The sequence below is a fragment of the Rousettus aegyptiacus genome, unplaced genomic scaffold (assembly GCF_014176215.1).
Source record: "Rousettus aegyptiacus isolate mRouAeg1 unplaced genomic scaffold, mRouAeg1.p scaffold_m13_p_13, whole genome shotgun sequence".
Taxonomy (NCBI): Eukaryota; Metazoa; Chordata; class Mammalia; order Chiroptera; family Pteropodidae; genus Rousettus; species Rousettus aegyptiacus.
Genome location: NW_023416288.1, coordinates 711,320 through 737,717, shown reverse-complemented (window position 1 = coordinate 737,717; position 26,398 = coordinate 711,320). Strand labels below are relative to the sequence as shown.

General features: G+C 36.0%; 1 protein-coding gene across 1 annotated transcript; it reads right to left on the bottom strand.

The window, feature by feature from the left end:
• Positions 1-1,223: 1,223 nt before the first annotated feature.
• On the bottom strand, positions 1,224-25,752 carry SLC26A3 (solute carrier family 26 member 3). The gene is made up of 20 exons (XM_016126988.1): positions 25,551-25,752; positions 24,903-25,042; positions 23,594-23,704; positions 23,175-23,347; positions 21,376-21,540; positions 19,436-19,588; positions 18,733-18,815; positions 15,819-15,966; positions 15,593-15,706; positions 15,411-15,488; positions 12,136-12,231; positions 11,060-11,166; positions 9,919-9,988; positions 9,735-9,827; positions 8,398-8,493; positions 7,831-8,064; positions 6,169-6,223; positions 4,759-4,901; positions 4,583-4,648; positions 1,224-2,140 (listed from the first exon to the last, which is right to left on the bottom strand). Exons 1-20 carry the CDS (start codon positions 25,679-25,681, stop codon positions 2,117-2,119), a joined length of 2,280 nt encoding a protein of 759 aa, XP_015982474.1. The 5' UTR covers positions 25,682-25,752; the 3' UTR covers positions 1,224-2,116.
• Positions 25,753-26,398: the final 646 nt, after the last annotated feature.

The window sequence follows — 26,398 nt, the reverse complement described above, 5'->3', positions numbered from 1 at the left end:
TAAATAAATTGATTCTACTTTAAAGGTAGAGCCAATAGAATTTTCTGACATTTTTCAGCCCGAGCATCCCGAAGGATGGTATTGGCATTAACTGACGTAGAAAAGATACTGGAAGAGCAGGGTGAGAAGATCAGTGGGTCAGTTTTGACATGTAGATGTCCAGATGAAGGTGGCAGAAAAATGCATTAAATATTACTCTTTTTTGTTGTTGTTGATACAGCATAAAGCTTCCATTTTAAAACATTTCATTTAAATTTCTACGTGGTAAGTTACTGTGTTTAGACAAGATATCAGATGCTTAAATAATTATTAAATAATGATTTTAAAGGTAAACTTTTCAGCGTGTGTTAGTTTTAACCTTTCTTAATTTCAGTAGTGTATCTGTTCACAAGTTGTTCTTTCTTCCATTTGCATCACTGGATATGCTCTCCCTTTCCATCTTGCTCTGGTTTACATAAGCTTAATTTTTATCTTCCAACATGATCTCTTGGCCTCTTCCTAATTCAGGGATTTGATTTTTGTATTAGTAAACTTCCAGTATTTACTCTGAGGCAGGCAAGTATTCCCCATGTATTCCCATGACCCAAAGCATATTCACCTTAGATATCTTGGAGAAAAAACATTTAAAGATGAGGATAAGTGGGTCTCTAAGATGTTAAGGTTGAACGGATTGTGATGGGGGTATGATAATTGGGTTACTTGTCCCACTCTATGATATTTTGTTTGTCAAGAAGAATATAGAGGGCACGTTTGGGAAGATGCAGGCATCAGTGACAATGCTATATAAGGCTTTTGCCCCACCCTCAAGCCAAATGCTCAATTAAATAGACATGTTTTTATTTCTTTTCCCTGCTTTCTATAAAGGATGAGCTCTTAACCTGAGATTCACAGGGCACCATATATAAATGTATATATGTATTTATTTTTTACTCCTAAAGTCCATAGGGTGCATAAGGTGTCGTGACTCAAAAAGTTTAAGAAACATTTCTATAAAGAATGTTGATTTTCTGGTTTTTAATTAAAAGTAGCTATGTAAACAAATCTTTGTTTTACCTGTCTGCAATTGGTTTTAAAGTCCAATAGGCAAGCCCTACCAGTAAAATGCTAATAAAGGATGGAAGAGTACTTTGACAATAAACATTTAGAGATAGATCTAAAATGATTGGGACATTTCCCCTTGACAAAGCGGTTTGATGTTGAACAGAAGACATTGAATCTTTTTATGTTGGTACCGATGTTTAATTACATAAAATAAATACAAATTTGTACCAAGAACAGTGCCAGCGAAAAAGCAAAACGTGTGCTGAATGTCTAAATTGAGCTTTAGAGCTGTTATTCTGCCCTTTGAGTTACAAATAATGACCAGAGTGAGGTGTAAGACTTTCTCCTACTATTTTTTCTTTCCTCCCAGTAAGACCAGGACGTACCAGTTACCCATCATGTTTTCTCTTTACTTTTAACCTTCTTGCCTTTTCAGTTTATATCTTCCATCAGCTTATGCAATTTTCATACCAAGAGGTGGAAACAAATAAGGATTTGATTCAAAAGCTAGCTATAGAAAGATTGTGTTGAAATCTGAATAGGATGCTGGGTATTATATAAAGCAATAATGATAATCATACGATCTGGGCAAAGCAGGCTCATTGCAGCGGGATTAGCAGGCTTTCAGCCAGAACACTATAAGGGGGACTCGCAGCAAGCACATTTCAGAAAGGAAACAAATTTACCAAAACAAGACATATCTACTATACAACTGAATTTTTTTAAAAGTGGAGATATATTAGTATGAGCAGTAGAAATTACAAGATTTAAGGCAATGGTGAAAATATACTGTAAAACATGCATAAAAGAAGTGACTTGGATGAAAACGTGTGCTATAAAAATACATATAAAAATTATTCCTTTGATAAATCTACAAGTTATAAAATTAAGAGTATTTCCATAATTTTATACTATATATGTGAAAAAAATACCATGTTAGAAGAATCTCATTCCAAAGTTTGAAACATAATCCTGTCAAAAATCTTCATACGAAGTATGATATTAATAACTTCCTGGGTATAAAGTTGTTCTGTATGTGACAGTCAGATGAAGACCCCTCTGATTTACATTTTGATCAGAATTTTGTTTCTACTGGTACCTGGAAGAAGACAGAAAGTTCTCGTTTTAAAAAACTTGTTAAGTTCTATCCATTTCAATAATCATATCTTGTATTTAAAAAAGAGTTGCGGTCAACCTTATTAAAATTAAGAGCTAGAATTTGCCAGTCATCAATAAAATTTTTGTCTCGAATTGTAATAATCGAATACCTTCCATTGCAACTTGGTTAACATGGAACCATGTAATACCATGTCACAATATAAGTATCTATTGAAGGCCTAATTTAACTTTAAATAACAGTACAATGTTTTGTGGCAATATATTTCTTCACATATGTTTTAGGGGCCACACAAGTTCCAAGGAGCTATGTGTGCTGGAAAGACACATTTAGCTTTTACAGAAATCACTACTGGTGGCCTATCCATGATTGCTGATTTTTCTTCCTCTTATGTAATGCAAGGAGCTGGTGTTAAATGTTTCTCTTTTTTTAATATGGGGAAACAGGTACAGGATGGTGTTGACTACATTTTGTTAGACAGTTAGTTCTAAAGCTATGGTCAGACATTTGGTTTAAATTCCGCTCCTACATTTTATCCTCTAAAACTTGGTGACAATTCTGAATCCAACTACTGGGCATAGGGATTCTGGTAGCAGCCACTGTACAGGGTGCTCAGGCAAAGTGCTAGGTTTGGGTTTCCCTGGAATCCAGCCCTGGGAAACAGAATCCTGGTGCACTTCTTGGTTTTTCTCTCACCTCAGGTTATCTAACTTTCTGTAATGGCTTTCACATCTAACCTTTTTCTATTTACTACAACTCTTAATAATGGTCCAAGCTTATCTTATGCTGTAGGGAGAGGGGATAGGGAGGGATGGGTTAGGGGGGTAGGGCGGGTAGGGGCGGGAGGGCGGTAGTGAGTGAGTGTGCGGGAGGGAGGTCGGGTGGAGGGTCTTACGGAAGGCCAAGGAATGCCGGAAGGAAGGATTAAGTCCTTACTTCACTTGTCATTCCTCTGATTTCGTTCCTTGCTTTCTTGTCTTTTTTTCCAATCTCTCTCTCTCTCTCTCTCTCTCTCTTAAGAGAGGCAACCCTTGGTTGACCTCACAGATTGCAAAGACCTTGTCAGCTTACAATCTCTTATTTTTTATTTATTTTTTTTTACACCTAAAACATCTGGTCTTCATAGGTGGTCTCCCATCCAAGTACTAACCATGCCCAACCCTGCTTAGCTTCTGAGATCAGATGGGATTGGGCTTGTTCAGGGTAGCGTGGCTGTAGACTACATCTCTTTCTTTCTAATCTAAATTCCTTTTGCTATTCTTAGACCCTTCTTCAAATAAGAGAGATACCACCAGTCACCTCCCATACTTGAAGACAATCATTATATTCTTTCTCAGGGCCCCCATTTCATCAAAGAATAGAGCTGGTAGTAAACAGAGCACAGGTCTTGATTTTAGATAGATCTTAGTTCAAATCCTGTTGCTGTCATTTTGGTGTGTGACCTTAAGCAAATTAATTAAGCTCTCTGAGCCCTTTCTAATTTCCTTATTTGTGAAATGAAGAGATCTTTGCATATTGTTGTAAGGACTGAGATAATGAATGCAATGCACCTACTGTGTACCTGGCCTATAGCAAATACCCATTTTGTGGTTCTGCTTTTCCCAAACTCTAAACATTCCTTAAAGGACTGAATATTCTAAAGGTGAATGTTCTAGAATGAAATGGGACTATCTAGTTAAATGATGATTTGGCAACCTTTTCTAGTAAGAAACTTAATTTTGCTGCTGGGCTAGGCACTACGCTAAGAACTTCCCATGCACCCAGGACTCAGGAGGTATGTATTAGCTTCTCAGATCCATCACTAATTCATCTATAAGTAGAAACAGCAATACTTTCCCTACTTCGTGGATTATTATAGGACCAGAATAAGATCTTGGTTATACTTAGTTACACTCTATATGCTCAATATTGCATTAACAAAGACCTAGTATCACTATTTTCCATCCTTTTTATCCTGGTCTGAATTTATTTTCCCCCAAAGTTTCTATGAGATTGTCATTGCTTCAGTTTTCTAGGGATGAGGCACAAGGGTTCAAACAAGTGCTGGAATTGCTGCAACGAGCTGGAAGAGGCCTCACCACCTTCAAGTCTTTGTTGTTATGAGTAAAGATAAACCTGTCGAAGAATCTTTCCTGGGGGGGGAGGAGAGGAGAGAGGTAGATAGGGCAAAAAGGGGGTCAAATATGTGGTGACAGAAAGAAATCTAACTATGAAAGGAGAACACACAGTGCAATATATATATGCCTTACTATTAAATTGTACACCCGAAACTTACTGGATCTTGTTAACCAATGTTACCAAAGACAAAAATTTAAAAATAAATACATACATACATACATACATACATACATACATACATACATATATACACACGCGCACGCGCGCGCGTGCACACACACACACACACACACACATATATCTTACCTTACATTCCCTATTACGTAATCCTCCATTTGTATCTGGGTTAAAATCAAACTTCATTTCTTTTACCTGAGAAAACCAGAATGGGACATTTTTTTTTAATGTTGAAAAATAAAGGGAAATTTAACAAGTAAAGATAATTGGTTATATAGATGTGAAAGTCACCAAAAAGCTAGTACCTGACTGGAATTAAACTTTGAAGTACTATAATCCTTTTTCATCAAAACATGCAAAACAGCATCATGGATTGTTAAGAAAAATATCGAGTCCTTGACTTCATCATCAAAAAATTCAGACTGTGCCAGCTTCTCAATGAAATCATCTAAAGAGAGAAAAGAAAGAATAATAAGTAGAAAGAAGTAATTGTTTGGATGCAGGTTTCTCCTTGAGGCTGGAAATTTGAACTCTGTTTTGCAAATGTTCATTTCATTGATAACTGGTGAAGTGTTTTGGGTTTGCAATGGTACAATACCAATGTAGCATTAGCACAGTGTCTTCTGGAACCAAAGGATAATTTTCTAATAAAAGTATACATTTAATGCCCTAAGGTAAAAAGATTGAAGGAAAAGGTTCAAATGAGAAAAACTTTTAGTAGTTCCAGGGCCTAGATGAGAAATAATAAAGGTCTGAATTAAGATTGTGGAACTAGAGAGGAAGAGACTGATTTCAAGAGAAGATATCTATAGGTGACTCACTGAATATAGAGGGAAAGGGAGAAGGGGAAATTAAAGATGGTGCTAGGGTTTCTACTTTGGGCAACTGGGTGAGTAGTGATGGAGTGATTGAGATAGAAAAAGGAGAAAGGATAATATATTTAGTTTTGAGCATGTGTATCTGAGGTGCCTGGAGGACATCCAGAGGGTTGAATATATGGGTCTGCGGCTCAGAAGAGAGGTCTGGGCTGTAGGTGTAGTTTGGGAATTCATGAACAAGATACACTTGCAGTCATAAGCATATAGAAGATTGACTAGAAAGAGTGCCTGGAATTAGAACTATATGGTTTAAGGGCAAAGCCTGGGAAAGACTGTAAAGAGTGGGAGAGGAGCCAATATTAGACACCGAAGAGCTATGAGAGTGGTGGGAGGTGAACCTGAAGAATGGTCTTGCAGAAGTCAGGGAGAGAGAGTTTCAAAGACAAAAGTCAAAGAAAGGGCCAAATGCTTAAGTAAGCTTTGTGAGACTGAGGCTCGGATGGAGGCAGTTGATCCAGACAATCTGGATGACCTTGGCAAGGGCTGCCTCCTCAGCAAGGTGAGCCAGAAACCAGGTTATCATGGGCTAAGGAATCCTGGGAGGCAAGGAAGAGAGAAAACAAGCCTACTTTTTCAGGAATATTAGAGTAAAAACTGGTTACATATTTACACTTTTGCAACCTAGTAAACTAGAATTCAATTGTGAAGTTGATGAGTTAGATATTGACACAACTAAAATATAAAGATGCTATTTCCTTAGGGATTTCTATCAGCTCAGCTACAGATTAGATTTCCTCCTTGGTGATCATGAAAAAACAGCTGTTCTTTGACTGTCTAGATTGAGAGTTGGCAATGAGCCTGAAATGATTGTTAGAATATAAAAACAAAACAACTTACCATCAGTTCCAACAATATAGACATCTACCTTGATCCTGATAAATTCTTTCAAAATCTATTAAAAAGAAAGTAGATTTTCCTTAGGGACCAGTTTCACTTGTCAGAAACTTAAAGAAAACCATCATAATTTTGCTTTATGGGTTACATATTGCTTTTAGAACCTTTTACATTTTGAAAAGAGATAATAGTATAAAGAAACACTAAAGTTAAAAACAAGACTCTGTGACAGAAATAAATAAATCCCAAGGAAAGAACTCTCTTCATCAGGAGGAAGTTAAAAGTGATAACTCTTGTGGTAAGTATAATGGGAAAATGTTCTGCCTCAACTCAAAAGATCAACTGATATGATTTTAAATTTAAGAGAGAAACAAAGGAGTATTCCCATTTCGCCATGATGCCGATGTCACTCCCTAATTTTAAAAGTTTTTTTCGTATGGAACAATCTTGACTAGAGCTTCCTACATACATAAACATAGAAAAAAAACCCCTATGACCCATAAGTTGTTCATTATTCCTGTCAACAGTGACTGGATATATCTTGCACCAACAAATATTTATCCGATTTCCTGGTCTTTAGGCTAAGAACAAATACCAGTAGTGATATATCATTAAGGTCATATAAGGTAAGAAAAGTAGCTTATATTATTGACTGATTTAGGTGATCATTAGTATCACTGGAAACTCTATGAGGCATTGAACTAAAAATTATGACTTTAAAGAAAAATAAGGCAGTTCCTGCCTGTCCTTTGTATTATACTACTAGGATAGAAAAAATAAATTGTGCATGTGTGTTTTCCTCTAAAGCTAAAACAAACAAAGAAACACAAAAATACAAAAAGAAAGAAAAGAAAAAGCAAGCAATCTTGAGAGTTATGTAATGTTAAAAAATTTTAAAAGATGATTCAAAGAAATGAATTGATCCTATTTTCTAATTTTGTATTCAGTTCACCTACACTTAATAGGCCTTATCTTAGCTCAGTTCTTATATAGGTAGGTTTCTGTGCAAAACCAAGCAAAAGAGAGGGAAATGTGAAATTTTTAAAATTTTACTTATATCTGTCTGTTTCTACATTTCCGTTAGAAACTAATTTACTTTAGAAATCTTGACAAAACTGTGGAAAGAAAAGAATACAACCAGACCATTCAGTCCTGTTTTTAAATCACATGTGACATTTATTCTTTCATACTCTCTCCTTTTTTTTCTTTTTGAAACATTGTTATATAGCTAAGCAGAATTCCATCAGCTTATAATGGCTGAGGATAAAAACAAAAGGACTCAGCATTTCACTTTTTTTCTCAAGACCTTTCCAAGTCTTCTCTATTTTAAGACAATTTAGTTATAATGTCCACAAGGATTTGAAGGCACCTCGGCATTGAAATTCGATAGGAATGTGAGCAGAGTTGTCTACTAACAGGTTTAGCAAATATTAGAAATGTAGAGTTGGTTGCCTTCAAAATTTTATGTCAGTCTTATGGGAAAAGCACTTTTAAAGAGTTTGCTGAACATGTCCCACTTGCACTCCTACTCCCTTCATGCAATATTCTAAAATTATAATTTACTTCAAATTAAGTGTATATTATCTAAAGACACATCCTTCCACAAATACATTTATTCATTTTTAGTTATTGATTGGTTGTTTCTATTAAGAAAGAAGAAATTACCGTTTTGAGACCCCTCATTGAAGAAACGTCAAGAAATGACACTGCTGAGAAATCAAGAATAAGGCTATGCAGGCTGATTTTAGGGACCACAACGCCGAGAGGAAGATCAGCATTCCAGTCTATCTGGAAGGGCAGGTCTGCCGTATCAACTGGCTGATCCAGCTCTTCTATTTGATTGTTGTCCAGCTCTTCGTCAAAATCTTTCAAGCCATTATTGGTACATATAACTCCTTTCTGTGAAAGGAGATAATAATATGCATGATAACTCCAGGTGAGAAATACATTGTATATGTATGTCAAGGGTAACCAGTGACTTTCTGAAGCCCAGATTCAAAGCTGGGTAAAACAAATGAGATTGTAAACTCTTTTCTTTGGAGAATAAAAATTGTCTCAGGGGAATAAAAAATTTAAGGATGTCATCAAAGATGCTATTTAGAAATATGACATTAATTGACATATGAAATACTTTGCTTATCTGGTATTTTACTTAAATGGAACCAACACCTTGAATTACATTTTTTCTAAGCTTTTAGCTATAACACACAGAAATTTGGTCAAGAAACTTACTGGTGTCACTAGTAGCAGGCCTTCTTTCTGTAGTTTTCGGATTTTCTTCACAGCTTTGTTGCGCTTGCGTAGAATTCGAAGTGGGCTAAAGCCGACCTGAAAAATCCATTGCTGTGTTATAAGAGTACTGTATATTCTGCTACTTATATAGTACAATTCTAATAACCTTAAGTGGGATAGGTTGAGGGATTGAGGCGCGAAATGAAAATATTTGTAATAAAATGTAAAAAGTTCAAACAATATCAGCAAGAGCATTATGAGACCTATGGTTTGCTCAGCCTGTATACAGTTATCAAGATTTGAAAACCTCAGTGTTATCTAGGATTTATCCATAAATTATCTATGAATGAATCAATCAAAACTCTATTTTAATCTGTTTGTGTTTTTAGCCTATACAACATTAGGGGATTTTATTTTATTTATTTTCTATTTGTTGAATACAGGTAGCATAATTAGTATTCTGCTTCTATATAATTTTATTCTATTAAAATGTATATGATTATATTTTATAATATCTATTATGTGATTTTATTTTATGACTTTAGTATTAGATCTGAGAAAAATCTTCATTTTCCCCTTTTTCAAAACAAATGAATTGCTATTATGGTAATATTTAGCTCCAGAATAATAACTAAGGAGGATCAAAAGATAGTAGATTAACTGAAAAGGACAGTATATAAAGCCATATGTATCATATGAACCCATTATTATAAAAAAAAATTGGGTAGAAATACATCTGATGCATACCAAACTAATAATAATATGGTAGGGCTTTAAGGCAGAAGCTCTATGCACAGTGCAGAGTAGACCAAAAGACAGGTTCAAGAATAACTGCTGAGCATTTGTTTCTTAACCTTAAAAACTGCTTCTTTATCATCTTCTCTCCAGCCCATCAGTTCTTATTTCATGTTAGGTATTCATTTGTATTGCATTTATTTATTTTATTTGTATTATAAATATTTGTTTGCTATCCTGAATCTCTTTCATATTCAGGATAGCAAACAAATATGCAATCAAATATTAAATACTCTTATTTTTTCTCTAGTTGATTTCCCCCAGAAATCTATAGGATACTATCTATTAAAAATAAGCAGCCCTAAATTTTGTGGTAATTTTTTCACTCTACGGCAAAATTTAATAAAAGGTGACTATATATTGGACATCATCTGAAGAATCTTATTTCTCAACATAATAAAGGATGCCCTTTCAGGTAGTTTCACCTGCTCTGGGACATGGGCTATAGAAACACTAACACAACCCCACCTCCACCTAAGTGAAATCGATTCATTTCTAGATATTCAGTAGAATTATAAACAATTAATAACCCTGAAACTTACAGCATCAATAAGTTTCCGCTTAAAGAAATTAATGTTTGCAAAGTAAATAGGAGATGGACATCTGAAAATTTTCACTCCTTCCATTTCATACATCTGTAAGGGAGAAACGTAATATTAATGGTGCCCATTAGATTCATATTAATATTATTTAGCAAGTCAAAGTAAAAAAATGAATCTTCCTTACAACAGAGTAATCTTTTTTATTCTTATAGATGTTGCTTCTTCCGACATTAGCCAGTATGCTGCACTTTGGACTGTAGGGAAAATCAGCACCAGGTGAATGATTTATGCATATAAGGCTACCACTGATGTTTTTCTAGCACACCAGAGCTCACTTTTCCAAGATTGGAGATTCATCATGCCATCAGAGACCCTGGAGGGCAAACACCTTGTTTTACTTATCCTCCCACAGGTCCTAGAACAGTGCCTACTATTTACCACATTCCAGTTTGCAAAGTGCTTCCATATGCTTGTGCCATTTTGATTCCCAGTTATTCAGTGAAAAAAGGCAGATATGATTACCTAGTCGTATAGATGTGGACATGGAGAAGTATAATGATTTGTCTATGACCACTCAGTTTGTGTCTATGTTTGATGGGTCTCCAAGAAATTAGTAAAGATGTAAATGAATAAATGAGTGCAGGAACATTGCAGTATAAATGTATTCCATCAGTCAAGGATTAACTATATAACACTTTCTGTTCTAAAATTAGCTCCCATGAAGCCTTATTTCTCTGTCACACATATAATCCAACATTGGTTGAGTGACCGCATGGTGGTAACATTATAGGTAGAGACTTAAGAATCAAAAAAGATGTTTGGATTAGATGACTGTTAAGAATTTGAAGTGGCTTTTATGGAATTCTAGGATGAGAGGGGTCCTTTGAGAAATTCACTTAATTCAATTTCATGTTTTTTTTAGGTGGGAGTATAATCTAATAACCTATAAAGAGGAATAACCCTCCACTAGACATGAAGAATCTCACAATCTTCTCAGTTACAAAGACACTGAACCTGCTCAGAATATAATTACTTCCAGTTTACAGTTGGACAAACAGACTAATAGAGTTATATGATTTCTCTGAATTGGAGTTTAAGTAGGGAGCAGACTAATGGCTGGTGGGACCTAGGCTGATGCTCTAAATTTGGGCTGTTCTGTTGTTCTTCAGGCCTTGGGGTGAGCAATCTGAGGAGAATAGACTGGCCAATCTTGATGGATTTGCATGCTGCCTGTTAATTAAATTACTTTTCCCTTGACCAATGACAAGCTTTTTCTATTCTAACACTGAAAGTCTGTGAGGATGCAGAGCATGACAAGCACTCACAATTGGGTCCTAAACACAATGGTCAGGAGCTGAAACGCCACACTAGCTGCCAAGCCTAAACCGAGTCCCAGGACAATGACAAAGATGAAGGTCATGATCCAAATTATCTGCAAAAAGAAGGCAACACATACACTACAAACGACTCTGATTCAAGTACAACGTCTTAGGTCCAGAGCTATGAGAAAGCATGAATTTCTAAGGACAACGGTGGAGGTTGGAAATGTACAGGAAAAGGAACTGCCTCCAGATGTCATTTCTCAGGGTCTGAACCACAGAAACACAAGCAAATATTTAAAAAATCCAGAGAGAGTATATCCCTTGCTAATCCCATCCCTGAACCAGTTAACAAATTGATTGAGTTTGTCACAGCTAAAATTCCAGAACCAGCTACTGTTTATTAAAATTAGCAAATTAGTTGGTAGAGCCAATACTGATCTCTTCCTTTTGGTCTGCTGATCTCATTAATGGCTACGATCACTACAAGAATTTTAGCATGCCAAAGGGCTATGAAAATCCCCAATGATGATCTAGCATGAACTAAAATAAACCAAGTGTACTTTATTACTTTATGCCTGTAAAGTCCCATAGGCTATATTAAGCATTTTTATGCCACAGACTTTAACCCTGATATAATTATGGATTCTCCCTCTTATAGCAAGGCATACTGAAAGCAAGGGGAGTCTTTATATAATCTTACCAAAAAGAATGTTCAGAATTTAAGTTTTTCACAGATTCTCTAGTAACTAATGTATGATGTAATGAAGTACAGAACCAATGCATACATACCCTGAACTTCAGAGAATTTCTGTGGCATTTGGGATGACTGCAAATATTTTCAGAACAGATCTAAAGAAGTTCTCTACTAGTGTTTCCTGGAGCGTTTCCTACTTGCAAGTAGTTAATGCTTTTAAATTAAAATCCCAGAGAATGATTATTAAAGATAAAACAAACTAAAGTTATTTTAATATATAAATAGAAATAAAATTTCTTGCAGTTTGCAATATAAATATGCATTTCATATCAGTATTAAAATGCTGTTTCTGATTTCTCTCTCAAATACCATTGCCTCTACTCACACAATCATACTTATCCTTTCGCCACAGTCTTTGTATTTCCGTGAACTGCATCAGCATTCCCTTTAAGTTTCCAAGTGCTAAAGCTGCCAGGACAGACTGTGAAAAACACAAACAGCAGATGTACTTTAAGATAACCAAATAAGCCATATAGAAGCAAAGGTGAAGGTTGTAGATAAGTGAGTCCTTTAAAGAGCTTCCAAGCAAACGGTACACCCTTTTCAGATGTGTGATGCCATGCGAGACATACCAGCCCTGGGGCTCTGACCTGTCCCCATGCATGATTTTGTCCCCACCACAGTGACAATGACATGCCATAGATGATCTGATGGCATGTACTAGCCTGTACCTTAGGAGAGAGAAAAGCAGATCTTAAGACCTATGGTGGAAATAAATTCTTCTCAGAGACAGTCTAATGTGTATCTATTTATTGGAGGTAGGAGAGGGGGTTGCTCTTTGATTTAAAAAAATGTTTTGGGAACTTCGGGTCCTGGAATCAGAATTCAAAACTTTGATGATACTCAGCAATCATGCCATCTAGAAAGAGGAAGCTGCAGATGACAGCGAGGTTAACAGAGATTTGAGGCAGACTCTCTGGCACAGCGTGAACCATATCTGTCATATTCCCTGCTATGTCCCCAGAATCAACCATGTAAACTATAGGAGGCGCTCAATGATTATTCAGTGAATGGGTGGGTGAGCTAATGAATTAGTATTTCCCAAGCCAGTACTCACCACCCAGTAACACAGCCTCTTTTAAGAAGCCCTGATGTTGATACCACTAAATCGTAGATTCATTAAGAATCTGAGTGGAAAACTCAGCTCTGTCACAGCAACATTTCAGGCTGCTGACCCTTCATATGCCCAAATGAGATCATTTGTCTTACAGGAATGATGACAATTAAGGTGAAAAATGCTGACTAGTCAAGTACACACCCTTTTTTATTTGGATTTTAACACAATGGTAGGAACGTTCCCCAAGCCCCCGCCCTCAATTCAAGCTGTTTCATTACAAATGGACTATGGAATTTGTATACTGATTACTTTCATGCCATAAAAGCACTGTGTACAAAGAAAAATCAAACACATTTTTATTTTCATATTTCGGAGATAGCTTAACTGATCTGAACATTTTTGGTTTTCACACATAATATTTACAATTTAATATCTAACCAATTTTACTACTGTGAAAATAGAGGTCATTGTTTAGAAGACTACATATGGTCTTAAGTGACTTTAAAAAGAAAATTGCACACAAATAAATGCCAGTTTAAAAATGGTGAAACTGAAACGAATCTGTAATCTAGTTAACAGGACTGTATCAGTATCGATGTACTGGTTTTGATATTGGATTATAGCTATATAAGATGTCTTCACCATGATAACTGGGGGAGGGGTTCTTAGAACTCTCTACAGAAAGCTTTTTGCTTTGGAGGACTTTAGTATAAAACATGTCAAGTGCCACCTGCAAGAGAGACATATTTTTCTTTTCACTGGGCATTGTTTCCCACCTGGTCTGTATTCCATGGAAAAACAATTTGAAACGATTTACAATGAAACACATACACAATAGAACCCTTTAAAAAATAAAGATTACAGAGCATCTAGAAACGATAGATAGGAAAAGGAAGATTATTTTATCAAGAACCTGGTATCCACACTGTAATTGATATAAAGAATTAAATACATATAAAAATGCTTAGAACTCTGCTTAGTGAGCACCAAAGTAACATTCATTATTAGCTATCATTATGGATGATTTTGCCTTCCTATGATAACAGGAGCAAACCAGCATTCAGGTGAAACAAGCATATTACTGACACAAGGGTCTAAGAAGAACTTGTCATGTGAATCCTAAAGAAAGGGTTTTGATTAACATCCTGGACTGTGTCCTTGGGTGTTTTTTTATTCATAAGAAGGAGAGGATTTTATTTGGTTTCTCCAAGTTGATGTCGGTGAGGGAGAGCCCAAGTGTACACCTGGAAGAAGCACAATAGGGCAGAATTCTCTACTAGGGGGGTTGTGTGTGCATTTGTTTTTATTGACATATATATTCTTCTGTTTATTTGGGGGTGACTTCTCAGACCCTTTAATGCCATTCCTTTGTAAATTAGGAGGCTAGCATGTGGAGAACTTATATTTTTGGCCAACAGTACTCAGCACTGCTTGAAAATAGATTGGGCCACTAAGGCTCTTTGGGGTGACTGCACTGAGAGTCCAGAAACCTGGGACCAAAATCACATTTCAGCTACCAACCAAAAAGAAAAAGGCCTAGATATAAATATTGTCTGGCCATGTCATATCTCTATGTTCTTTGTAGTCAGAAGTATGATAAAATGTTTGTAGAATAATAATGATAACAGTATTAACAACAATGATTGTCATTTATTAAGTGTTTATCATGTGCCACACCTTAGACTACATACATCGCGTGCTGTATTTTATTTAATTTTTGCAGCAACTCTGTGAGGTGGATGCTATTTCCTTCCCATTTTACAGATGGGTAACTTGAGGATGAGAAAAGTTAAGTAATTTGCCAAGAGCACACAGATAATAAGTGGCGGAAGCAGGTCTATAGGACTCTAGAGCCAGTGCTCCACACACTACCTCACAATCATATTAAGACCACAAACAACAATGTATTTACCATTGTCTGGTTTCTGAGAGCTCCCATGTTTTCCAGCGGTTCCTGTTATATTTTTTCATCTGGGTGCTGCAGCCATTTACAAAGCATTCACCTAGATCCTCAAAAATTACAAGTGAGGAGAGCTTGACAGAGGACCATAAATGTGCAGGTGCAAAGTCTATGTCTGGCTGCTTGTTCCCATTTTGTAATCTAACAGCTTTGGTCTTGGCGTCAAACCAAATTCTGGGAACTGCAGGGCGGATTTCTAAGAACAGGTTGTGTGACTGGTAGCACCACTCTCTGACTTAGATAGAGGCCCCGATTACCTCACAATTTAAGAAAATCTTCACTTTAGTCAATTGAAACCTCAGTGCCAGGGTGTCTTTTTATCTAAACATTAATTATATTCCAGGCTATGAGCATGGGAAAGGTAGAATAGATAAGGTCTTTTGTGCATTCCTAACATTCATAAAATGCTACCAGGTGAAAAATAAATATCTTTGGCCCATAGAGTATTGGCTAAGAAGAGTATTTGAGAGTTTGAAGTTACCTCATTTTCCCATTTGGTTTTTGTTTCCAGAGTTTAGGAACCACGGTACTTGATTCACCACCCAAAGAAGAAAGATAGTATCCAGAGAGAGAGAGCTGTCACCTTTTGTAGCGGCTCCAGAAGAAATCCAATGGCTACTATGACAATCAGCACAATAATGGCAGAGAGAATCCCAGAAATCTGCAAATATGAAAAATTCTCATCACAAACTCAACTTTTCCTCTGTCCTACATTCCCCAGTGACTAACGCTAGGATGGCTATCCCAGCAACGATCCTGAAATACCTGTGTTTTGCCTCCCGTACTCTCCTGAATCGCTGATCTGGAGATGGCGGTACTCGAGGCAAATCCTTGAAATGATCCAGTGAATATGTTACACAATCCCAAAGCTATTAACTCCTGACAAGAGAACAAAGAGGAATCTTTTTTTTTTAGAAGCAGCACCATTGATATTATGTACATAAAATATTTAAAGTTGCCAAATTAGGCCCAGTGTAGGTTGTAAACTTACCTGATTGCCATCAATTGTATAATCATGTTTGAGGGAATAGACGCTGGCGACTGAAAAGGCCACTGCGAAGCCAACGATTGCGATGCTGAAACTATCTGCGATGGTCTCTCTGAAAATCTGCATGTCAGGTGTAATAGGGGGCTGAAATCTGAAATTGAAATAAAGCACGTCTGAATGTCACAACTTGCTTATACACCTTCAATGGCAACCATTTGCTCTCAGGAGAGGTCCAAATTTCTTAGCAAAATCCGGATCTACTCCCCTCTCCCCATTCTTGCTACCATTCCCAGAATCTATGCTTTAGCCATATCCAGTTATTTATTTATTTGTTTGTTTCTCAAAGACATCACTTGTTCTTTCATCATGGAGTTTCTAATTTACCATTCACTTTGTCTGAACCATTGCCCTCATTGCCATCTTTCCTTCCAGAAAGTCTCCCCTCACCAGCAAGGTAAGGGTTGGGACAGATTCTCTGTGCTTCCCCAGCTCTTGGTATCTCCTTTCTTTATCTCTTCCACCACCCTTCTTCCCTTCCAATTCCCCTCCTGACACTGAGCAGAGATTATGACTGGTTCACTATTCTGTGACCAGGACCAAACACTCTTCATGGCATTTATCAGGTGGCCAATAATTGTTGGGCAAACTAATGAATGAAGGCGATCTAGGATGAATGGCGCTTCCCTTTGGAGTATGACTAGCAAGAATTTAGCACCTCTAAAAACTTCGTAGTCTGTTATCTTATTACTGAAAAGCAATGCTGCTTAAATTTAAATATAAGATTGTAAACACAGCCCAATGACAGTGGTACATCTGATATGATTTTGTTAGTATAACCATATTATAATGTATACTTATATCCCCATAAGTTTAATGCAAAATGTCTTAGATCTCACTTGTATTGTTACGCTGGGTAGCAAAGCATTACTCACAATACCTCCCTCCCCTAGTTATCCATGGATGAAGACTTTCTGAGGTAACACAATTCTGAGGCAGGGCAAGCAAGAAAGTCTTTTTTCTATTGATAACACAACTTTTCATGGAAAACCCTTAAACAGATGGGCCTTGGACTCTGCCCTGCTTGAGCTCCATAGAACTGCTAGAGCCAACTGATGGGAAAGTAAGTTTCTATTTAAAGTGATGTTGTGTCAGGGAAATGTTTAACTCATAGAGGATACTTTTGTGATTATACCTAATGAATTTAGAGCAGTTAAATGATATTTAGTAATATAAATAAATAATAAATATATTTATTATAATATAATAAATAAAATAAAAGGTACGAATATCTCAAACTCAACAGCAATTTATTCAAATGCCCAGATCCTGTAAATATTTAAAACTTATTGGAGGTGGGTTAATTGGATCCATTCGACTTTTAATTGTTGTTCATGTTTTATGAATATCTATGTTAAAATTTTTTCAGCTCCAATTTTGAAGTATTATTATCTAATATTCTATAGCTATTATGAATCAGAGAGTTAACTTTAAATATTGTTTATTTATTAAATAAATGAAAAATTGGCAAGACAATTAAAATTTGCATTATATACCAAAATAACCGAAAGGCTGCTATTGTTATTTTGTTCTAGCCTCTAAACATCATAGAGTGGTGTGACAAAGATTTATGGTTTGAAACTTAAGTTAATTTCCTGGCTCTGTTACTTACTTAACCCCTGAGCCCAAAGTCAAGAAGTAAGTCAGAAGTAAATCTCACGTACTCTGCCTCTGGAACATGTGAGCTTGCCTACTAGGCTATATTGCCTTTCTTTAGAGTGTAACGATTAACATATGTGAGTTCCCAGTTTCCCACCACTCCCACTATAGAGAGAGGTCCATTGACATTTAAAATATATTCACTAAGTAATGTCCCTAAGATTGTAGCTCAATGACGTTAAGCTTATCTTTATTTCCAAAACCTTCCTGACAAGATCCCCTTTAATTTAAGAAACTGTAATGACTTGAAAGTCGAAGAGTGAGAGAAACCATAGAAATAGTCTTTCAGCTCCAACCTAATTCTTACTTAAAAATCTTTTAAACTAAAAGTGATATTTGAAATTTGTTTTAAAATGTAATGTGAATATCTGGTGATAAAAATATGTTTTTGCTTAAAAAAATAAATATTTGCTTTTAAAAGAAGTGGGCTATTTTTAAGTCAACAATGCATATAAATGCTGATTCCTCGAATTCTTAAATACTCCTTAAGCTTGGGGAGGGAGGTCAGTCTTTTTTTTTTTTTAACAGGAACACAACATTTTCTTGGTAAGCAAATTGGAAGAAATTGATGCTATGAGCAGAAGATAGAGGAAAGAGCACAAAACTAGATCTCTTTTCTCAGTGCAATAAATTGAATGGGATAATCTCTAATTCCTCATATGAATGGACCTCCCATCCTTTTGCATCACTAAGAGTTGCTCTGGCATTGTTTTGAGTTTAATCACGAGAAAGGACAAAGTGTGCCTAACTGGATTGCTCAAGCGGTGTGCCAGGTATTTATTTCTTCAGTGTCTCTTTTGAACTGTCAGATCTTGGCTCCAGTAACCTCAAACAAAACAGTACATATTGTTTATAGTAATTTATGAACAAGGTAATCTGGTTTCATTTGTTTTTCTTTCTTTCTTTTTTAATGAGGAAAAGCAGGGTTAATTTCCCTATTTTTCTACTTTCACTACTTCACTTTTAGTTGTATTTGAGTTCCTGTTCATCTGGTCTGCAAGTTCTTCCATAAGGAGAAACTTTCTGATATTAAGAACTACAGACCTGTATGTTCTTTGTGGCTCCTTCCTAGAAGGAAAGTAGTGAGCCTCGCTCATGGATGCCAGATGCAGGGAGGAATCTGACCTGGACTAATGCATTTCAGCTGGTAGTCTTCTGTAACTACTGCTTCATCTCTAATTGGTGCTTGAGATGCACTTACGTGGTTTTCATTTCCCCAATCACAGTCACATTAAATCTGCTTTTGAAGTCAAAGCCATAGGATACACCTGTTGCAATCACAGTCTGCAAAGTTGCAAATTGCCCAAGTTAGAAATGTGAGATATACCTGAGTATTTCTTTACGAAAAAATTGCCAAAAACCATCCCTTGACCTATTAGATAAGAATCTCAAGGGCAGGCTTTGCTACTTTAAAAAAAATTAATTTATTTTAATTAATTTCAAGTATACAGTACATTGGTTAGGCTTTTATATAGTTTATAAAATGATCCCCCTAATTTCTCTTTCTCTCCTCTGGTTTTCCACCTAGCCAATATATTAATGCTAACTGCATACCCTATGCAGGCTTTGCTACTTTTTAAAAAGTACTGAGGCAATCTAATGTTCAACTAGAGCTGAGAACCAGTGCTCTAATTCAAATGAGTCTATTGTCTTCTCATAAATCTTGCCCTCAGCACCAGCTTTGTCTTTCATGGAAAGAATAAACTTGAAATCACAAAAAAAAGTTATTAAATTCTGAATAAAGATAAAACCATACTACATATTATAACCTTTATAATATTATGAAATTGCACAAATGGCATCTGCCCCACTAAAATCTCCTGACCAACAGATAGTGAAGTGCTTTCAACATACAAACATGACACTAATGAATTATGAAAGAAAATCTTAAGATGATCAGTTACCAGGATGAGTTCAATTGGGATGGGCACCGGAAGTTTGGCTTTGTAGCGCTGATTTATTTCTTTAACCACAAATAAAATTAAGAGGGTAATCAAGGATGTCACAAGGTCTGCAATATTAGTCTTCTCTATTTGTGTGACTATGGAAGTTAGTACCTAAAATTGTAAAAACAAAAACATGTAAGTGTGATATTAATGTATAATTTGGATACAGCACTCAATTATTCACAAATAGATAAACGCTAAAGCAAATGAACTGACAAGATTGACAATGATTCTCTGCTCTGCTCATGTTCACCATGGATGAGTAATTGCAGAGATTAGCATGTAGTTAATGAGAAGGGAAAATTAGCATAGTGTCAGCCCTACACTGGTTTAGGGATGCTTCTGGAGATTTTGCTGGGAATCTCTGGTTAGTGTCAAATTTTCTAAGATACTTTTCACATTTTTACAATTGGCCTCTTCTGCTTTTAGATCTCTTTGGCCATCATTTTTTATTTCACGGTCATCGCTATTGCTCTGTCCAGGGAATATGCTCTGATCCCTGATAATTTTTCTTAGCATATATCCTGTTCATTCCTGGATTTTTCTTTTTTTAGGTTAAGATCCCTCACATTTCTTAGTTTACTCTCTGTGTCACTTTGGAAATGATTTTGTTGGCTAACTTCACTGTGCGTAATTTTAATTCTTGAAGCTAGTTGGATTCCATATCCATGGTATCCAGACAGCTCAAGCAGACCTAAGCTCCAAATTGCTCCTAAAACACTCCACTTCCAGAATAGTTCCGGATGAGAGTGAGAGAGTATTGATTCCAGTTTGGAGCAAGTTCTATCTCAGATTCCCAATGACTGTCTTGATAGAAGCACTAATAAGCCCAAAGTTAGTAGAAGGAAGGAAATAACAAAGATCAAAGAGGAATAAATGAGATACAGACTAAAAAGACAATAGAAAAGATCAATGTAATTAAGAGCTGTTGTTCTGAAAAGATAAACAAAATAAACAAAACTTTAGTTAGATTCACCAAGGAAAAAAGAGAGGACTCAAATAAATAAAGTCAGAAGAGCTAAGAATGCTGTTCTACACAGTACATCCTCTAAAAAAGGGAAATACCACTCTCCTATTTACATATTGGCTAATTTCTTTCTGCCTTTTAAACAGGGATGCATAAAAAAGTCAGGAGAACTTCAATTCTAAAAAGAATAGATCTTTAGATAATCAAGCTAAGTGAAATAAGTCAGATGGAAAGCATTGAGAACAATATGATTTTACTCATATGTATGATATAAAATTGAAAGCAACAAATGAACAAGCCAAACAAACAAAAATTCATAGACATAGATAATGGTTTAGTGGTTACCAGAGGGAGAGGGGAGGAGGAGGGAGGTAAGGGTAAAGGAGGTCAAATATATGGTGCTAGAAGGGGTTTTGACTATGTGGTGACACACAATGTAATATATAGGTGATATTATTGTACCATACACTTGAAACCTATATAATTTTATTAACCAATGTCACCACAATAAGTTTAATTAAAAATAAAAGAACGAGATCTTTTTTTCAGAAATAAAGAAGCATTATTACTAAATTAGCACATTTATTTCAAAATAAGATTTTGGGAAAATTTTAAAAACTTGGAACAAAATAGTAAATTTTTTAATAATATACTTAGATTTTTTCTTTTTAATAATACTAAGAGTCAAATCTAAGGGAAGAGCAGTACTTAATTTCTGTTGGTCACATTATTTGTATGGTAGATATGGTTGATTTTCACTATTGTTCTCTTTGCCACTAACTTTTTCTTATTGTGAATAAGTTTCACAACCCATTTGTTTCTTGAAAGTTGTAGGTAAGCCCCATGGTAAAGGTATTAAAGGGGAGTTCTCCAGAAACATGGTTGTGAATTCCATGTATTTTAGTATTTTTTAAGCAAAAGGAATACTTACTTTGAAAAGTGAAAATGGATCAGTGTGTGCTGGGACATTCAGCTGAAAAATGAATTTGAGTTGGGAAACCAAAACATGAACAGCAGCAGCTGTGGTGAAGCCACTAATTAGGGATTCAGATAGATATATCACCACAAATCCAATCTGCAGAATCCCCATGATCAACTAGAAAGAGAAACCAAAGGCCTTTGTTAACATAGATTAGGTATACTTCGTAACCTGATGGACCTGCAATTGAAACTATTCAAAATGTAAAGGTTCGGCCTGTACATATATGTCTTGAAAAAGCATGAGTCCCTGTTTTCTGGAACACCTACCATTCAGGGTTCCTCACTCTCCTCCCCTCCCCCACCCGGTCCTCCAAGGTGGACTGTTACATGGTATTCAAATAGCATGCAAGTCTAGCACACCCCCAAGAAGTAATAGGGTTATCTCTCCCACCCCATTTTTTAAAGGTGTGGTATCACCCATAAATCTTTCATAGCAGATTCTTACCTAGCATCAGCCTTCATTAATTTTCCGATATAATTTTAAGTTACACTTTTCTAGCTACTATAACATGCATGGGTGAGAATCCATTCATATTCCCTTAAACAAGTTGCTTGACTTTCCTAAGAAGTAAATAACTGCGTATTGAATATCCGAAGTGCTTAGTGTAACTGGGGGCAAAAGTGGTTAGTTCCCCCAAAGCATCAGTATTTTGCAATCAGGTGAATGGATGGATTTTCCTTCCCTTGGCTACCTGGCCTGCCTTTCTATTCATGTTCCCAGAATGCAGCCAGAGCTGTGGACATGCATAGGTGCTGCTAGGTTCGGAAATGTCTTAGAAAGAACTGACCATGGCATTTGTCAATAGGATATACTACTTATATCTTTGCATAAACTGACTCTTTCTTTAAGAAATGGTCCTAACCAATAATATTGTTGCAGAAACAAGACCAGTGAGAAACCAAGCACCACTCGGAGATTTGGAGAACTCAGGTTTATTATACTGGCAGTCCCAGAAGAGCTAGCGCTCTGAAGATCTGGGCCCCAAGCTCAGGGATAACTTTACTTTTATAGGGCTTAACAAGCAAAGGCAATACATCTGTTCTTAACAAGCGAAAGCATCTGTTATCTAGACAGAACACTTAAAGGAGAGGGTGAGTCTTTAGTTGATTTTGAGATCACTCTGCCCTTCGGCCTATGCAGCAAGTATGTCTACAGAAACAGAACAAATAACCGATTACAAAGTTAGCCATTTGAGTGGAAAATTCCTCTTCAATATCACTATTCATAAACTTAGGAAATATCTTGAGGAGTCCATGACATTTTCATTGTCAGCAGTGGTGTGGTATGGGAAGGAGGTTTTAAATCCCTTTGTAAATCTCTTTAGCTTTTTCCAAATCTTTGATATGAACAGTTAACAGTTAAAAGTACTAAACCTTAATCTCTTTCAAGTAGATTACAGTCCCTAAGAATTAGAAAGCTTCTAGTTTCACTATTATTTGCATATAGTTATGTTTAGTGGCTATATCAATTCCCAGGTATTTTATTGAATTAGGCAATTCAGCATTTCACACTTTGCCATCTCTTTAGACCCACATTCACTCATCTTTACAACGTGAATCCGTCCCTCCACTTCCGGTTGTGGTGAAGGGCTCTTCTGAAATTATTTCCTATGGACCACAGGAGGGCTACAGATCAAAGGGAAGAGTGGGAAGGTGCAGCAGGAGGAAGGAAAAGTAAAAAAAAAAAAAAATGCATACCAGTCAGGACAAGCAGATTGGGGAGGGTACATTACATGAAAAAGTGCTCACCTGGATGATTCCAGAAAGAATTGTGACTGTGGCAGCCACCATCACCTTATGTTCTTCTAATGACGAATGATTACTCATTGAACTGGTAGAGGAATTCATAGCACCTGCACTGGCCACTGAGGTTAATCTCACAACTGTTGTTCCCACCATCATACTCAGAACTGGAAATGGACCTAATTAACAGAGGGTGAATTGTGGCCAATTTATGCCTCCCTAGAGCACAGTTGTTTTTCAACCACAATGCAGCATATTAAAAAAACTGCTCTATCCTCCTTCCCCAAGCCCCAATCCTAATTCTTATAAGAAACTATGATTCTTCTCTTGGGTTATGCACAATTTGAAATGGATACAATGGCTTGCTGATGGAATTCATAAAGGAAAAGCAGTGTGAGCATTAATTAACCCAGAAGTTCACTTACCTACAGATATATGTCTAGAAGTGCCCAAGAAAAAGTAGATTATGATCGGGAAAAAGGCTGCATATAACCCATAGCTTGGGGGGATGGTGACAAGCAGAGCATATGCTAAACCTGTAAACATATAAACATTAGGATCCTGATTTCATTCATGCAAGGGGAATCACAGACATTCTTATTAGGTTCTTTATTTAAAATTGGACTCTAAATATGTTACTTTACTAAAAACCCAAATATATCAAAGGTGTAAATGTAAGACCTAAAGCTATAAAACTCAGAAAAAAATATAGGTGTAAATCTTCATGACCTTCGACAAGGCAACAATTCCTTAGAAATGACACCTGTGGTATAAGCAATCAAATTAAAAACAGATAAACTGGGATTCATCAAAATTTTTCAATGTGTGTTTCAAAGGATACTACAACAAAAGTGAAATGACAACTCATAGAATAGGAGAAATTATTTGCAAATTATATCTTGGATAAGGGCCTAGTATCCAGATTATATAAATAACCTTTGCAACTCAATAATAAAAAGATAAATAACCTAATTTAAAAATGTGCAAAAGATTTAAATAAACATTTTGCAAAAATATATACAAATTGCCAGTAAGCATTGAAAAAAATGCTCAGCATTATTAGTCATTAGGGAAATACAAATCAATTCCACAATGAGATACCATTTTATATTCATTGGGATAGCTAAAATATAAATGTCTGACAATAACAAGTGTTCACATGGATATAGAGAAATTTGAACTCTCATACTTTACTGTGGGTTACCATATGACACAGCAATTACGCTCCTAGGTATATACCCAAGAGATATGTTCCCACAAAACTTATATACAGTGCTCATAATAGCATCATTCCACAAAGTGAAAATAAACCATATGTCCATCAACGAATAAACAAAATGTGGTCTATTCATACAATACATTATTATTCATACATAAAAAGAAACGAAGTACCCATGCATGCTGCAATGTGGATGAACCTTGAAAACATTATGCTAAGTCAAAGAAACCACACATAAAAAAATAACACATTTTATGACTCTGTTTATATGAAATGCCCAGAAATAGGAAAATTCATAGAGACAGAAAGTTGTTACAAGGGGTATAGATAGAGGGGAGGACGGGAAGTGCCTGTTAATGGGCAAGAGATTTTTGGGGTTATGGAGGTGAAAATATTCTGGAATTAGAAATGATGGTGGCGCAACCTTGTGACTACACTAAAAAACAATGAATTATACACATTAAAAGGATGAATTTTATGATAGATGAATTATATCTCAAAAAAAAAAAAGTTACCTTGTAGTACACACACCAGCCCTGTGCTGATTCCAGAAATAATGTCACTGGGGAGCCATTCTTTCATCCGGTATGCTGGTAACCAAGTTGCTATGGGGAACAACGAGAGGGCAATTCTCTTGGCCTTTTGTGTGGAACAGCTGAAAACATTGGAAGTCACAGGTCAGTTAATTAATATCAAATTTTAAGTTTAGTATCTCACTGTAGGTGGAAAATTGGTAATTGGCACTATATTAAAGAGCGAACTAGTACTTTCCCTAACCTTCCCACGAACATTCACCTCCTTACCCATATCAGCTGACCCCTGACCACCACCAAAGGATTTTTTTTTCAAAGAAAAATGCTGCTTTCTTTAGCCGTAATAGAGCTTATTTGTCATCCTCAGTTTGAATTGTCTAACATTTCAACTGCGTTTCCTCTGTCCTCATCTATTAATCCCCTGATGTGGAAAGACTATGTTGAGAGCTGAGATGGTGTTCATTTCAGAGACAACCTTCCCTGCTCTGACAGAGAGGTTTGCAAACCAAAGACAAAAAGATTCTGAAGACCATAGGCTAGAGCCAGAAAGGAGAGTTTGAATGCTTGAAAGTTTAGGAGAAAATGCTTCATTTATTCCTAATGTCAGTATCTTAAAAAAATCTCACTTACCTACAACACACTTTGAGATGATCCAGAAATGTCTTATGATATCTGTGTTTCTTCTTGTATTCTTCCCCAAAAGCATTTGCAGAATATACTGGCCTCGCCACAATGTACTGATTCCCAATGGGTTCGATCATTTTGCTTTCTTTGACAACTGTGATAAATGAAAGACCTTTGGAACTATGCGGCAAACCCTTCTTCTTGGCTTCAGCAGGTTTAAATGCCTGAAACCAAACGGAGCTTGCTTCTTAAATAACTCAGAGATAATGTGATGCAATTTACAGATGAGTGAGCTCCGGACTGAATGTTACCACCTTTTGAGATCAAAAGAGGCAGGATTAAGGGACCTGGATTGTGTTTTGTGACAGCGATATTTCAATGAGCTGGACACTGGACACTGCTCCTTTGGGCAAGTAAACAAGGGCTTTATTTATTTATTTGTTTATTTATTTATTTTTAAAAGACCACCAAAAGCGGTAGAAATGAACTCAGTTTACTAATCAGCAAGTACATTTTTTTTCCTGTAAAGTAAGATCTCAAGAAAAGGAATTTAATTTTTTTTTTCTAGAAATGTTTCTGAAGTTATGTCATTGGACAGATTAGACTTAACGTCTACTTATTGCCCCAAACTCAAGTTGGGGCTTTTCCATTTTACCCATCAGTATTTTTGCAGTACCTTAGAAAATGCTTTTAATGTATAAAATTTAAGCATATTTCCCATTTAAGTTATTTTCTTATTGTTTCTGAGAATTAAATAGAGTTTTACAATTTACAGTTGAGGAATCTGGCACAAAGTATTACTTGGTTACTTAGTTTACTAATGATGAAATCTTTTTAAGGAAAGATGGTAGGCA